Source organism: Lacerta agilis, chromosome 1, assembly GCF_009819535.1.
Source record: "Lacerta agilis isolate rLacAgi1 chromosome 1, rLacAgi1.pri, whole genome shotgun sequence".
NCBI lineage: Eukaryota > Metazoa > Chordata > Lepidosauria > Squamata > Lacertidae > Lacerta > Lacerta agilis.
Genome location: NC_046312.1, coordinates 90,641,206 through 90,656,319, shown reverse-complemented (window position 1 = coordinate 90,656,319; position 15,114 = coordinate 90,641,206). Strand labels below are relative to the sequence as shown.

The window sequence follows — 15,114 nt, the reverse complement described above, 5'->3', positions numbered from 1 at the left end:
GGTCATCTAGTCCAACCCCCTGCAATGCAGAAATGTCAGCTAAAGCACCCATGACAGATGACCATCCAAATCTCTGTTTAAAAACCTCCAAGGAAGGAGAGTTCACCACCTCTCGTAGAAGTCTGTTCCACTGACGAACAGCTCTTACTGTCAAAGTTTTTTCGAATGTTTAGTCTGAATCTCCTTTCTTGCAACTTGAAGCCATTGGTTCGTGTCCTACCCTTCAGAGCAGGGGAAAAAAAAAAAAAACATGCTCCCGTCTCCTGTGACAGCCCTAAGATATTTGAAGATGGCTATAATATCTCCTCTCTTCCAGGCTAAAGATACCCAGCTCCTTCAAGTGCTCCTCATAAGGCTTAGTTTCCAGACCCCTGATCATCTTAGTTGCCCTCATCTGCACACATTCCAGCTTGTCAACATCCTTCTTAAATTGTGGTGCCCAGAACTGGATGCAATATTCCAAGTATGGTCTAACTAAAGCAGAATAGAGTGGAACTATTACTTCCCTTGGTCTGGACACTATACTTCTGTGGATGCACCCTAGAATAGCATTAGCTTTTTTGCTGCTGCAGCAGTGCTTGTTTTTTCAAAAGATAGTTCTAATGCAGAGCTGGTTTAACATATTAGCTGTCTTCAAGGCATATTAAGGATACAACATGTGTAAAAAAAACCTGCCACTTCCCATTGTGCATCAGCCCCATATGCACAGCATCATGTGTGACAAAAACAATCACACCCATTTTGCCATGAGTCCATGTGGCAGGACATCCTATTTGCACTAGGTTTATCATGACATGTATATGTTGGATGAAAAACCACCCATGGATGGTTATAAAATTAGTGGCTATGCAGTTTCCTAGCAAATACATGAGACCCATGAAGAAAATTTCTCAAGTGTGAGTAATAACAAAGCATTAATATATAGTGTCTAAACAGTTCTGTAGAACAGGCTAGTTTTATAGGCTCAAATTGCTGATGGGCAGCGGCTGAGGCTAAGCAACAGTGCCTAAGGCCTCTTAGAGAAATGGTCCGATAATTAGAGAAAACATAATGCTGGGGAGGAACCAACTCAATGTGATTCTATAGACGAGATAAGGAACCCAAGAATGATTTTCATAACCATCAGGCAAGGTGAAACATCCACCTTATCTTGCATAGGTAAATGGGCTTGATTTTAGGGTCATTGTTATGGACCTGCTTGCAACCACCAAGAGATCCTCACACATGGAAGACCATGCACACACTTTGGCAAGAGAGTATTTTTCAGCTGAGAGGCAGAGGTGAGAACTGAGTTTTCTCCCAATAGGTGATAGGAGTTGTCTAGCCCTAAGAACACTGCACAGGCATTTCCAGAAACTGTCTCCTTTCCCCCCACATGCCTGGAATCCAGAAAGCAATCTGTGCACAGAAGCTTTTTGTCCAAAAACTTTTCTGCTGGACAGAGCAAATGCACTCTCCTTTTCAATCTCATTTGTTCATCTGTAAAATAGAAAATAATGGCCTTCCTCACAGAGGCCAAACCTATTAAGTACAATACAAATACCAATTATCATTGTTTACAACAAGCACTTATGACCATTAGAGTGATTATATACCTTCTTGCTATAGAAAACCAAGTCAGGAATTATACAAACTACATAATGTAGTTAACACCTTGTCATCCCACCCAATTCTGATTAATCGTTTCAAATGCTGACTGAAGTAATAGAGTCATAGAATCATAGAGTTGGAAAGAGACCACAAGGGCCATCCAGTCCAACCCCCTGCCAAGCAGGAAACACCATCAAAGCATTCCTGACAGATGGCTGTCAAGCCTCCGCTTAAAGTCGCCATTGTCTTTTCCAGGAACACAGAGAGAAAATGAAGAACCCCCACTCCCACCCCTATTATAGTTTATCCAAAGTCAGCAGAAAGAGAGGTTTGAAATTTTGTTTATTTATACACAGTGTTTACCCAAGTATTTTGAATCTGCAATCTGGAAAAAAGGGGAATAAATGGTTTCAGAAATGCTGTAGTTCTTTCTCATAACTCCTTCAACAACAGTTTGCTCTTATCGGTAAAGCAAGGTCACAAAGTTGTCTGCATAAAAACTATGAACTCTGCTCCACCCTCCAGCACACACACTTTTTATCTCCGAGTTGGTTCTAAAATACAGCCCTGGTTCATTCAATCATTACATTTGTTAGTTCATTAGTATCAAACAGCATTTCTGGGCCTATCCTATCTTTACACAGAGGCATACTCCACTGAAATTGATGGGGTTTACTTATCACTAAATGCACAGAGGGATACAGCCCTAAGGTCAAATGAACATATAGAGTGCATAGGCATGTAGACAAGAATTATAGCTTTAATTCTTGGACTCTGTTTGCACTTCCTTAACCAGCAGCATATGCTGGACAGAAACCTAGAAAGAAGTGTCTCTCTCCTGGCAGAAGACATCTGAGGATATGTGCAAACAGAGATACCGAGTTGAGTGACAGGTCAGCAGCAACTAGAAACCACACACATACCACTTGGGAAGGGTGCAGATTAAGAAGCACAAACTTCACATCAACATGCTATTTTTATGGCAGTTTCTATATACAGTACAGCTTCTTCCTAGCCCCCTTAGGGAAAACTCTTGAGCACCCTTCGAACACCAACCATATAGCAAAGCCAAGGTTACTCTTTTCAAGTTTAATATCCGCAGAGTTAGGAGTAGCAAACATTTAGTTTTTGATTTGAACAGCCTACCCTCTTCCTCCCAGAGCTCCAATGTTCAAACGAGAAGCACATCCAGTTTAGTAGCCGGCTACCAACCTCTGCACGTTGGGAAACAGCAGCAACACTTGGCGAGGAACCAGCCCAGGCAAGGCGTGCTGGTATAAGCGTGCCTCCCACCCTTCATTCTGCCTCGGGGGTACTCATGGCAACCAGGCTCCGCGGAATCCACCAGCTGAACACAGCACACTCACACCAAAAGTATCTCACCGCGGAGTAAGAAAGAAAACTACCTTCGGAAAAAGAGCAGAGCAGAGGGAGGAGCTCTCTGGAGACGGGGGCAGGGCCAACCCCCAGCTGGTGCTTATCTACTTTTGCCTGCAAGACTGGCTCGGAACACGATTATGCAACGCGGACGAGCGCGCAGAAGGGAGGGAACGAAAAACGCACCTACTACGAATCGCGACGCTTTCCTCTGTAGCCAAAACATTGCACAAGGACTTCTTCCGCCTACTCGGAAAACAAATGACAACCTGTCCTTGGGGTAGACGTTGCAAACAATGAAGTAGGCAGTATGTCACTTTCTATTGCGCCAACTTTAAATAACAAAAACCCCTAAGTCTGCGACCATCACATCTGTGGTATGCTGCAATTAGCTCTCTAAAGATAGATCTTTTTTTTCCCGTCGCCAAAGCGGGTGGGGAAAATCCACAGGTTTCCCGCCCGCTTCCTTAGTGACGGCTCTTTTATTTTTGGAGGGATCCCGGACGATCAATCAGCTGTTATTGTGAATTCTGGTTATAACTTGTCGGTGGTGTGGACGGAGAAACCGCGGGTAACCAACTTGCAGCTTCTTGGTTCTGGCGCTGCCTGTTTTCTCAGCTGGCTCCTGTGCAGAGTTGCTAACTAGCCAGATCTGGTTGTGTGTGCGTGCGTGCCATTTTATTTTTTTTAATGGAAGTTTTCAGGGCTTGAAGCTGCAGCCAATCAAACTTCAGGGCGGGGGCCGTTACTGGGACTGGTTCAACAATTTACAAAGAAGGAGATATCCAACAGGTTAAGCTTTCCCCAGCTTTCAGATGCAGTGATGAACGAAGTTTCCCCTTTACTACAGTTTATGGGGCTGTTGGACTCCAATACCCATCAGCCCAAAACGGCCAGTTATCTGGTATGATGGGAGTTGTAATGAACAAGACCTATTGGACCACAGGTTCCCCATTCCTGCTTATTTTAAAGGCAGAATGGCAGGGTCACTGAGAAAATGGGCAGCCCTGCTTGTATGCTGTTTGTGAATCACATGCTGACTCCTCTCCAAAGCACAGTCCTTCCCTTCAGGAGCCACTTACCCCAAGGCTGCTTATAGCATATATATTAAGATAAACACTGAGTTTGGAATGCATCACTTGGGAATGTTGCAAGAGATAAAACAGAAGGCTTATTTTAAAACAAATGTGTCAGGTGTAGCCAATATAGGTTTTTATTTGATTTACAGTCACATAAGGTGGCTGCCTTATAGGAAGTAATTCAACTGACACAGTTCACCAGCACAGATAGACTATAACAGGGAAAACTGCATCTGCTAAATTTCAATATGCCATGGTGCAGCTGCTAAAGCAAGAATTTTAATCAGGAAAAAGAAGCAACATGCCTAATTATTGCTGCATAATAACCAGAAATTCAGCAGGTGAAAATGTTTATGCATGAAATGCAAGGCTGAGGAAAACTTCACCTGCTGTATTTCTGCCTGTCAATGCAGAAGGGCTGCCAATAATAAAAAAGGGTAATGTAACCATTCTGAAGTGAGCTACATATGTCTGAGTAAGCTTCTGATGTTGTGCTTCAGTATTTATATAACCCTAGTGTTCTTGTTTCCAATTTCAGAACAATAGTTTGCTACTGAGGATGTTATATGTCATAATTCAGTTCTCAGGAATAATGAATCGACTTCAGTGGCACTAATAAGAAGGTTCATGACTCATTACTTTCAGCAGTGATTTGTGTACAGTACTAGAGTCCAAAAGGGTGTGCAAGTGACATCTCCAAGCAATGTCAGGTTTGATGTTTTAGCAGGGAAACTCAGCCTTCACTGTAATTCCTTGCCACTCCCTTCCTTGTTTGTTCTTCAAGGTAGCTATTTTATCTATTTGAAGAATACCACAGAGAGCTGTTTGCTTTTCTTAGTCTAGTATGGTGTGATGCTTCTGGACTATAAATTCCTTTGGAATGTTCTTAATAAATAGTTGTATTATATTAGGGCTGGCAGCTTCTTTGACTGGCCCTGCTCTTGTGCCTTTAAACAGCAGCCTAACACTGAGAAATTAGGCAGGTGAAGGCTTTTACTGCCATGGAAATAATGTGATGAGAGAAGTTCCACCTGCTTAATTGAGCCTCTCAGCCTGTTGTTAAAATCCCAGGAACAGGGGATGGGAGGCGATGTTTCTTATCCAGTGTACCCAGCACATTGAAACTCACCAATCAATAACATTTAATATGCATGCCTGATGCATCTGGGATTTTATAGAGGTGTTTCCAAGCTGATAGTAAAAATAAAAATACTCCCCCCCCCACTGTTTACACATAAATTTGAACAATTAGAGTGGTGAGGGAAGGCCCTGATAGGTGCTGACTGGAGAGCAGCTACATTGTTCTTTAAAACTGAACCTGGAACAGTTGAAGCATTAGGATTTAACTGTGTGCAATGGAGCTCAGGATGGATGGACTCCAAGTTGGGGAGCAAAGCATAGTTTCCGTCCCATAAACAGAGCAGTTGCTGTCTAGTTAGCACCCACTCCTTAAGTGTCCTGTAGGTTGTCCCCAGCACATGCAAGTAGTTGGTAGAGCATGAGACTCTTAATCTCAGGATCATGGGTTCAAGCCCCACATTGAGTAAAAATTCCTGCATTGCAGAGGGTTGGACTAGATGACCCATGTGTACAATAGTTTTCTTTGGTGGTTTTGAAGGCTGGTGATTTATTGGTGGAACACAGAAGCACACAGAATGAGAAAATGAAGGATTAAATCATCACTTATTGATTTGTGTTTGTAAACTATGGAATCCTTTACATTTGCTTATCAACAACTGGAACTTATTGCTTCAGTGTACATTAGAAATACACACAATGCACACCCACCCACCCACGCTGGTAGGGCTCCTATGTCTTTAAGAGAAGTAGCATTGGCAAAAGTGAGCAAGTGAAAGTTTTGTTAGCATGGAGATTATGTGATAGGGATGGCTTAATACTTTGAATTTAGCCTTTTCATAGGTTTTAAAGCTCTGACGGTAATGCTAGAGTGTTCTTTTGACTTTATAGCACATCACCTTTCCCCAAAGCCTCCACAACCAAATCTCTCAGGAGCTATTTCAGCTCTTTGACAAAATTTGATGTCCTTCTGAGCCACCTAGAGGGCATTTCTATCCCAACAATAATCATAGACCAGGCATGTCCAACAGGTAGATTGTGATCTACCAGTAGATCACTGGACGTCTGCGGTACATCACTGGTAGATCATTGGCTCCCCCCAAAGAAGCTGAACAACTGTGGCTCCCCTAAAAAAAAGCTCAACATTTTACCTACTCCCTGAAAAAATAGGCCTTCATCCTTCCTAAAAAAAAAAAGCTCAACAACTTTGACTTGAACCTGGTAGATCACTGCCAGTTTTTAACTCTGTGAGTAGATCGCAGTCTCTTGGGAGTTGGCCACCCCTGTCATAGACCAAAGCTGTCCTTTATGGTTCTGTCTCATGCCTGTATTGAAATCAGTTGTGACTTGCTTCCATCTGTGCAAGACAAGTTGTGACAAATAATTTGCCATCTGTTCCACTGAAAGAAGATGATGAAAATACTGAGGTTTCCAATGGAATGTTGCAATGAAATATCCGCATTAGCAAAATATTCAACTAACCAAATGCAAATTTCCCACCACCCTTGTTTCTCCACAGCTAAGGCAAAAGAGAGGCATAATGGACCATAGTCAGCTTTTGAGGAAGTATACAGGTGCCATGAATACCAGAGGGAACATAAAGGAGAGGCAAAATGGTTTCTTTGAGAGTAAGCAACATTTTCAATAAAGCTAAATGTATTATTATTTTTTGGCCTGTGGAAACATTCCAATGATCACTTGATTCCTCAAATTATGGAGGAAGAAGCAAACCCTAAAGCAGGCAGGTTCATGCTATATTAAACTTCAGACCCACAGTTTCTGGAAAATAAACTAGTTACTGGAAGAGCAATCTAACCAAACCTGCTGATTTAATTTTGAAACAGACATGCTGCTGTACTACTTCAGGGCAGGGAAAACCACTGTGTTATTTTTGAGTCTTGTGTGATGACACAAGTACCAAGAGGCAAGAGTGGGGATTCAGGTAATTATGACTACAATGTTGGGATATGGGTTGACTGTAAATGAGGATTGAAAAATCCAGCATTGTCTGACACAACTTTAAACATACTGCAAAGAATAGTGGATGATTAAGAGGAAATTTTCAGCAAGTTACTCTTCTCTCTTGTCTATATAACAATGAAAGGACTAGGAGGCCTGTGTCACACTACTTCCATCTAAATACTCTACAAACACCAGTTTTTTAGAGCACCAATGTAGGTTTGGATCAGAAGTTTGAGAATCTTGTACACCTGCATTTCATATCAAAAAGAACATATGTTTCTTCTTATGGAAAATGGTAACTGCTAGTTCAAGCTTTGTGACTGCCACTGTAATCTACAGAGAAGTGAACACTCATATATAGATAATATCAGTATTAGAGTTTTTTACTTTGGGCTTTTAACTCTTGATATTAATGTGACCGACTAAAGACCCAATAATAACCAAGCAGCCCATCAGTCCTGGACTTTCTGATGCACTATATATAGCACTTTTTACCAGGTGCATTGGTAGATTACAGCCCCATATTATTAAACTGCATAAAATTGCATGTGCTAATTTATATGCAAAGATAAAAATTTAGACAAACAAAAACAAACCCTGGCTCTTGCTGTCAGGGCTTGCTCTGAGCTATGAAGTGCAAACAGGATTTTCTGGACACTGTACACTATGTCAGGGGCAAGGAACCTGTGGCTTTCCAGGTGCTGTTGGATTTCAGCTTCCTCTAGTCTCAACCAGCATGGTCAGTGAAAATGGGAGTTACAGTCCAGCAACATCCAGAGGGCCATAGGTTTCCTGCTGTATGTGGCCCACTGTCCCACCTGAAATCTTTTGGTTAGAACTGCTTATTTACATAATTAAACTACAACAAGCATTGTCCAACATCTAGCATGACTTCTCTTTGTCTCAGTCACCCACCTATCCCCACTCCCCTTTCCCTACCCTTACTGCATGTGCCCTGGGTAAATTCAGATGATGGGTGGGTAGGTCTAATTGGTACTGTGCTTTGCCCAGCCACATTTTAAGCAAATATTTTTTAAAAAATACAAAAGGCATAAAGTCCCCAGCCCACAAGCTAACAGTGCAAATGACTTTTATCCAGTTGACAGCTCACAGTTATACTTAAGAAAGACATGAGATGCCCTTTGGGCAGGATAAAGCCAGGTGTTTCCTTTCTGCTGTAGTCTTTATCATTTAAAGACTACTGATACAATACATTATGAAATTATCAAATGAAACCTCATCATGGCTCACATGGTACTTGAATTCTAGTTAAGCTGTGGGTAATTTTTTATCCCTTCCTTCTTCAGAAAATAAAAGGACACTTTCTGTCTCTCTCAAAATAAACCCAGGTCTAAAATAGAATGGTACCAACTCTGTTTCTTAAAATAGTCTTTCCTGTTTAGTATAAAATTTACAGAGGAAATAAAGAGCCTGATGAATTGCCAGTGGTGCTTCTCCATGGATAACTTACTACCGATTAAAGTCAAGTGACTTTAATGATACATTTGGTTTGCCAGTTCTGGTAAACAAATATAAGTCTAGATAAGTTTGTGTGCTCAGAAACAACGTGACTGCAATCTAAAATATACGTTATAGACAACAAAGCTTCAAAACTGTCTACAATGGAAATTTAGCCCTATCACGATACAACCATTTTAATACACTATTCATCTCCCTAATATTCTGTTCATAATATTGCTTTAGGCAGTGAGGGGAAGACTAATGTCATCAGAAGCACAAGTGGCAAAATACATTCCACTGAAGCTAATGACAAATTCAAAGCAACCTGCTCTCCAGTTGTTGGGCCAGAGGGAACTGAAGATAATTGAGTTAATTTAATTCACTTAATTAGGAGAAACACAACCACCTTTGATCACTAACAACTTCAAGCGCCAGAAACAGAGACACCATGATCATGACGTGTCCAGTCCGAACATAGCTGCAGGTCAAGAATATATATCATATAACTTTTAGATAAATAGGTTATACTAAGTTATTTGATTCAGATAAATAAATTAAGCCAGGTGCTACAACACAGAGAAGAACTGAAAATGTTGGTTGTTGAGCCTTTCCAAGAGGAATCTGACCTGGCATTTTAGCACAGTAGATCTTTCAAATTTCTCACATTCAACTGTTACATGCTTTCATATAAAGTATGGCAAGAGGAAAGGCAGGTCACCTTTGCTTCTAATGAGGCTAACAGCCTGATCCTATGGCCCATCATAGCTGCTGGACATACAGTATCTTATACAGCACTTGTACAGTGAATGTTGCTCCATGAGTGAGCTGGCTCATTAGCTTTAAAGCCAGATTCTTTGGCTCAAGCTTCTTAGAAAGTGTAAACATGTGATACTTAAGCTAAAAAAAAACTACAAAGTGTCCTGCTACTAACACCTTCAACATGACAAGTTTTATTTTAAATAACTTTCTTTTCTTTTTTTTTACTCCAGAGTCTGCAGGTTACCAGTAATTCATAATTGCAATGGTAACATAAATAGGTATGTCAATTTTATGTAACCACTTCCTTGTACTATGTCAATTTCATGCTAGATATAGTACTATTTAAGTGAAGGGAGTGAAAAAGGGAGGTGTGTTTTACTTGGCTGGATGGATAGAATGCCTTCCATCCATGGCATCTCTGCCACCTGCCACTTCCTTTCCAATTCGAATACAGTAAACCTGCAATTTACATGTATTCAGTGCTATTTTTATAGAAAAAGAGGTGTTGGAACTCACCATTAACAGCTCCCTTGTTTTCTTATAATGACAATGGTGCCTATCTGAGAGGTGCCAGAACTGAGTTATAGAGTTCAGGCTGGGGGGGGGGGGAGCCCTGCCTGCATTTAACTTGTGTGCATTCAGCTTTACCTGCATGTCAAAAAATAAAAAAATAAAAGTAAGGAGCAGGAAGGGGCAGGGTTCCAGGAAAAAATACTTTGGCAATCCTACCCGCCACTCAATCCAATGGGTTTTGACTATATATGATTTTGGCTTTAGGTGTGATCCCTGAAATGTAACCCTGGCATAAGTTCAAACAAAATAAAAATAAATAAATTCCTTCCAGTAGCACCTTAGAGACCAACTAAGTTTGTTATTGGTATGAGCTTTCATAAGTTGCGTGCTTGCCATATGGTAATTTAATACTTCACATCTCCATTCTGCAGCAAAATTACAAGAATAAAAGAATCTGTTCCCTCTGTTCAGCTCAAGAGAGTAGTATAGACAGATTTGCAGTCTGAGTAGATTATAGATGTTGTTTTCTTTCCCTGGGAAAGAAATGACAATTCTTCGTTTGAAAGAGATAAGTCCTGTTCTATTTAAAACACTAGGCCTAACCCTTGCTGGAAAAACTAAAGGTGTATAAGAAGTTAGTTTCTCATAATGCTTTTTTTCTTAAATTCCTCCAGAATCTTCAACATTAAATCCAAGATAGGGAATTTCCCGGTGTTTTTGGACTCCAACTCTCACCATGATGATAGAATCTGTAGTCAAGCAACATCTGGAAGGTCACCACTTCCCCCTTTCTGCTTTCAATATTGACTGCTGGGTTTACTTTACAGATATATTTTCAAAAGGCTGGAACACCAGTATCATAGTAGTAAAGTTGGAACTGGGAGGAGGAAAAGTGGAACAACACCAGTCAAATGAGGCAGCAGCAAGTGCAAGCCCAATAATAACTTACCAAGATTGCCCCATCAGGCTTTTGCAGATTATCTATGGGCACAGGGACACTTGTACCACATGCACAATGGAAACCCAGTTCGCGTAACAAATTTAAACACCTTTCCATATTTATGATTTGGAAAAGGATTTTTCTTCTGGATCCATCCGTTTATCTAACCTGCTATAAGCGCACTCAAAAATTGTTGTTGTTCAGTCATTCAGTTGTGTCCGACTCTTCGTGACCCCATGGACCAGAGCACGCCAGGCACCCCTATCCTCCACTGCCTCCCGCAGTTTGGCCAAACTCATGCTAGTCGCTTTGAGAACACTGTCCAACCATCTCATCCTCTGTCGTCCCCTTCTCCTTGTGCCCTCCATCTTTCCCAACATCAGGGTCTTTTCCAGGGAGTCTTCTCTTCTCATGAGGTGGCCAAAGTATTGGAGCCTCAACTTCAGGATCTGTCCTTCCAGTGAGCACTCAGGGCTGATTTCTTTAAGGATGGATATGTTTGATCTTTTTGCAGTCCATGGGACTCTCAAGAGTCTCCTCCAGCACCATAATTCAAAAGCATCAATTCTTCAGCGATCAGCCTTCTTTATGGTCCAGCTCTCACTTCCATACATTACTACTGGGAAAACCATAGCTTTAACTATACGGACCTTTGTCGGCAAGGTGATGTCCCTGCTTTTTAAGATGCTGTCTAGGTTTGTCATTGCTTTTCTCCCAAGAAGCAGGCGTCTTCTAATTTCGTGACTGCTGTCACCATCTGCAGTAATCATCGAACCCAAGAAAGTGAAATCTCTCACTGCCTCCATTTCTTCCCCTTCTATTTGCCAGGAGGTGATGGGACCAGTGGCCATGATCTTAGTTTTTTTGATGTTGAGCTTCAGACCATATATTGCGCTCTCCTCTTTCACCCTCATTAAAAGGTTCTTTAATTCCTCCTCACTTTCTGCCATCAAGGTTGTGTCATCAGCATATCTGAGGTTGTTGATATTTCTTCCGGCAATCTTAATTCCGGCTTCCAGTCCAGCCTTTCGCATGATAAATTCTGCACTCAAAACTAATCTAGGTTAACCCAAGGCCAACTGGGAAATTAATTATTGCAGCATTGTCCCTATTCTGAGCCCTCTTCATATTAAGGGACAGATTCCCTTCTTCTGTTGTCCCAAGAGGCAGCATGGACACTGCTGTCAGACATACATGACATTCAGCTTTGGAAACTGCTGCACTTAGGCCTAGTTTTCACTGAGTATGTAAAGTTGTCTTTGAGCTATACCACTTGAACCACCAGGTGATGCTTCTCCATGGCAAGGGGGGTGGGTCGAATCCCTGTTGTATCGGGTGGAATGCTGGGTAGCATCTCCCCTGACATGCTAGTTTTTCATATGCATGGATTTTTATTTTTGTATTAGGGAGAATTCAATATGGAAGAAGAAGAAGAAGAAGAAGAGTTTGGATTTGATATCCCGCTTTTCACTACCCGAAGGAGTCTCAAAGCGGCTAACATTCTCCTTTCCCTTCCTCCCCCACAACAAACACTCTGTGAGGTGAGTGGGGCTGAGAGACTTCAGAGAAGTGTGACTAGCCCAAGGTCACCCAGCAGCTGCATGTGGAGGAGTGGAGACGCGAACCCGGTTCCCCAGATAACGAGTCTACCGCTCTTAACCACTACACCACACTGGAGTGGTTTAGCCAGACACAGCTGACTCACACCAGTGAGAATTAGTTATTAGGTCCATGCATATTTTCTTGATGTATTGACCCTGATTCTTATAGTATAATTTAACTTATCTTTCTAACTGTAAATCAGGAGAGCCCTCTTGTGAGACGAAAGAGCAACAGCACACTCATTTGCCACAGCAAGAGGGTGGCATGGCCCAGCAATAGTTTTAAGGAGTTGAAAAATGCCTTTAACAGTTGAAAAAGGCTCTGCTTTTTGTAGATGCAGTTTTCTTTTCTTTCTTTCACTGTGTAGAACTAAATGGTGAAAACGTTCCAGAAAGACTGTAAATGCCATCTTGGTAGTCAACCTATGCACTTGCTTTGATATATGCTAACTGGCTTGCTTTGATGCTATGCTTATCTGTACGCTTAGGACGCTTGGTTATTGGCCTAGGCAGGGGAGCAATCTAAGACTTGGAGGCTTACCACCTATGTCTTCATTGGCACACATTGTTTGAAACCCTCATCGTTCTTTTTTCCAAGTGTTTTTTATTGCTTTTGTTAATTACATCAACAAATTCACATAAAGATAAGAAAGATGATTCCAAAACTTATTACAAACGACTATGTATTCAAACATTTTCTTTGTATATCCCTATACTCTGCCGAGTATTGTGACTTCCCTCCCTTCCATCCCTGGGTTTCAATCTTCTCATCATTCTCTCGCTTTAATTATTGTCCATTCACCATTAATATACATTCTTATTTTATTCTTGTCTAAATCTATTGTCAAATGTTCTCACATTGCAAGTATTTTGTTAAATCCTGTTGGTGTTATCATTTTATTACCATACTTCTTTAAATACTCAATAAATTTACTCCAATCTGTTATGACCTTTTGATCTCTCTGGTTTCTTATCCTTCCTGTTAATCTAGCCAGTTCCAAATATTCTAATAATTTATTCCGCCAATCTTCAATTGTTGGTAGGTCCGGAGTTTTCCATTTTTGAGCCAACAATATCCTGGCCGCTGTGGTGGCATAAAGGAATACCTTCTGATCGTTTTTTATAATATCACTTCCCATTAATCCTAGTAAAAAGGCTTCAGGTGTTTTGTGGAATGTATATTGCAACATCTTTTTAAACTCATTGTATATTGCTTCCCAGTATTGCTTCACTTTCTCGCACCCCCACCACATATGGAAAAAATCCCCATCTTGCATCTTACATTTCCAACATTTCTTATTTCCTGTTCTATACATTTTAGCCAATTTGGTTGGGGTTATATACCAACGGTATAACATTTTCATCAAATTCTCCTTTAATACTATACATGCCGTGAATTTAATGTTATGGTTCCATAATTTCTGCCATCTATCATACTGAATGTTATATCCCAAATCAACCACCCATTTTATCATGGCCTCTTTCACAAGTTCATCCTTTGTGTACCACTCTAATAAGTAGTCATATATTTTGGTCAGCAATTTCCCTTTCCCTTCCACAATCTCCATTTGGAATTTTGATTTGCTTTTTTCAAAACCACCTTTTCTTTTATCCTCCTTAAATATTTCATTCCCTTGATGGTATTGTATCCATCCAGTCATTTTATCCATTACGGCCTCATAAGGTTTTAGCTTCCATCCTTTTTCTGAATCTACCAATAAGTCTTCATACGTAATCCAATTCTCTGCCATATTTACTTTTTTCACCGTCAAGATCTCTGTTGGGGATAACCATTTTGGCGTCTTCCTTTCTAACAGAATTTTGTATCTTTCCCAGACTTCATACAAGGATTTTTTAAATACATGTGTTAAAAATTCTTTGTGTACTTTTACTTTCTCCCTCCACAAATATGCATGCCACCCAAACCTGTTGTTAAACCCTTCTAGGTCTAATATGTCTGTATTTTTCAGTAAGATCCATTCTTTCAGCCATATTAGGCATGAGGCTTCATAGTATATTTTCAGGTCTGGTAGCCCAAAGCCTCCTCTTTCTCTCCTGTCTACTAATATTTTTTGTTTTATCCTAGGCCGTTTTCCTTGCCATATAAATGTGGATAGTATTTTTTGCCACTCTTTGAAAATTTTTGTACCTTTGATCACTGGTATCATTTGGAAAAAAAAAACAATAGTCTGGGTAACACATTCATTTTGATAGCTGCTATTCTTCCCCATAATGACAAGTTCAATCTTCCCCACACCTCTATATCTCTTTTAATTTCTCTCCAAGTTGGTAAATAGTTGTCATTAAATAAATTTATATTTTTCGCTGTTAAATTAATACCAAGATATTTTATCTGTTTGGTCGAAACCCTCATTGTTCTAGGCCAGGCTTCCTCAACCTAGGTTCTCCAGATGTTTTTGGCCTACAACTCCCATGATCCCTAGCTAGCAGGACCAGTGGTCAGGTATGATGGGAATCATAGTCTCAAAACATCTGGAGGACCGAGGTTGAGGAAGCCTGTTCTAGGCCAGTGATGGTGAAACCTTTATAGACCGAGTACCCAAACTGCAACTCAAAACCCACTTATTTATCGCAAAGTGCCAACAGGGCAAATTAACCTGAATACTGAGGTTTTAGTTTAGAAAAAACAACTCATACATTAACATATTTTGTCTTAAAAGAAAAACACAAGAAAAGAGCTTTCAATGATACAAACAACTAGTAAAAGTTTGCATTAAGATGGTCCAAACTAAGT

At 40.6% G+C, this 15,114-nt stretch overlaps 1 protein-coding gene across 23 annotated transcripts in view; it reads right to left on the bottom strand.

Moving 5' to 3' along the window:
• Window positions 1-15,114, bottom strand: part of KALRN (kalirin RhoGEF kinase) — a 494,138-nt gene that overhangs the window by 73,019 nt on the left and 406,005 nt on the right. For 3 of the 23 annotated variants that reach the window (XM_033163069.1, XM_033163094.1, XM_033163076.1), the window contains exon 1: window positions 2,803-2,987. The exons of 16 other annotated variants lie outside the window; for them this stretch is intronic. In XM_033163069.1, the coding sequence (XP_033018960.1) occupies window positions 2,803-2,890 (88 nt within the window). In that variant the 5' untranslated portion in view covers window positions 2,891-2,987. 4 more of the 23 variants (XM_033163085.1, XM_033163036.1, XM_033163045.1 and 1 more) reach the window with 3 other exon arrangements.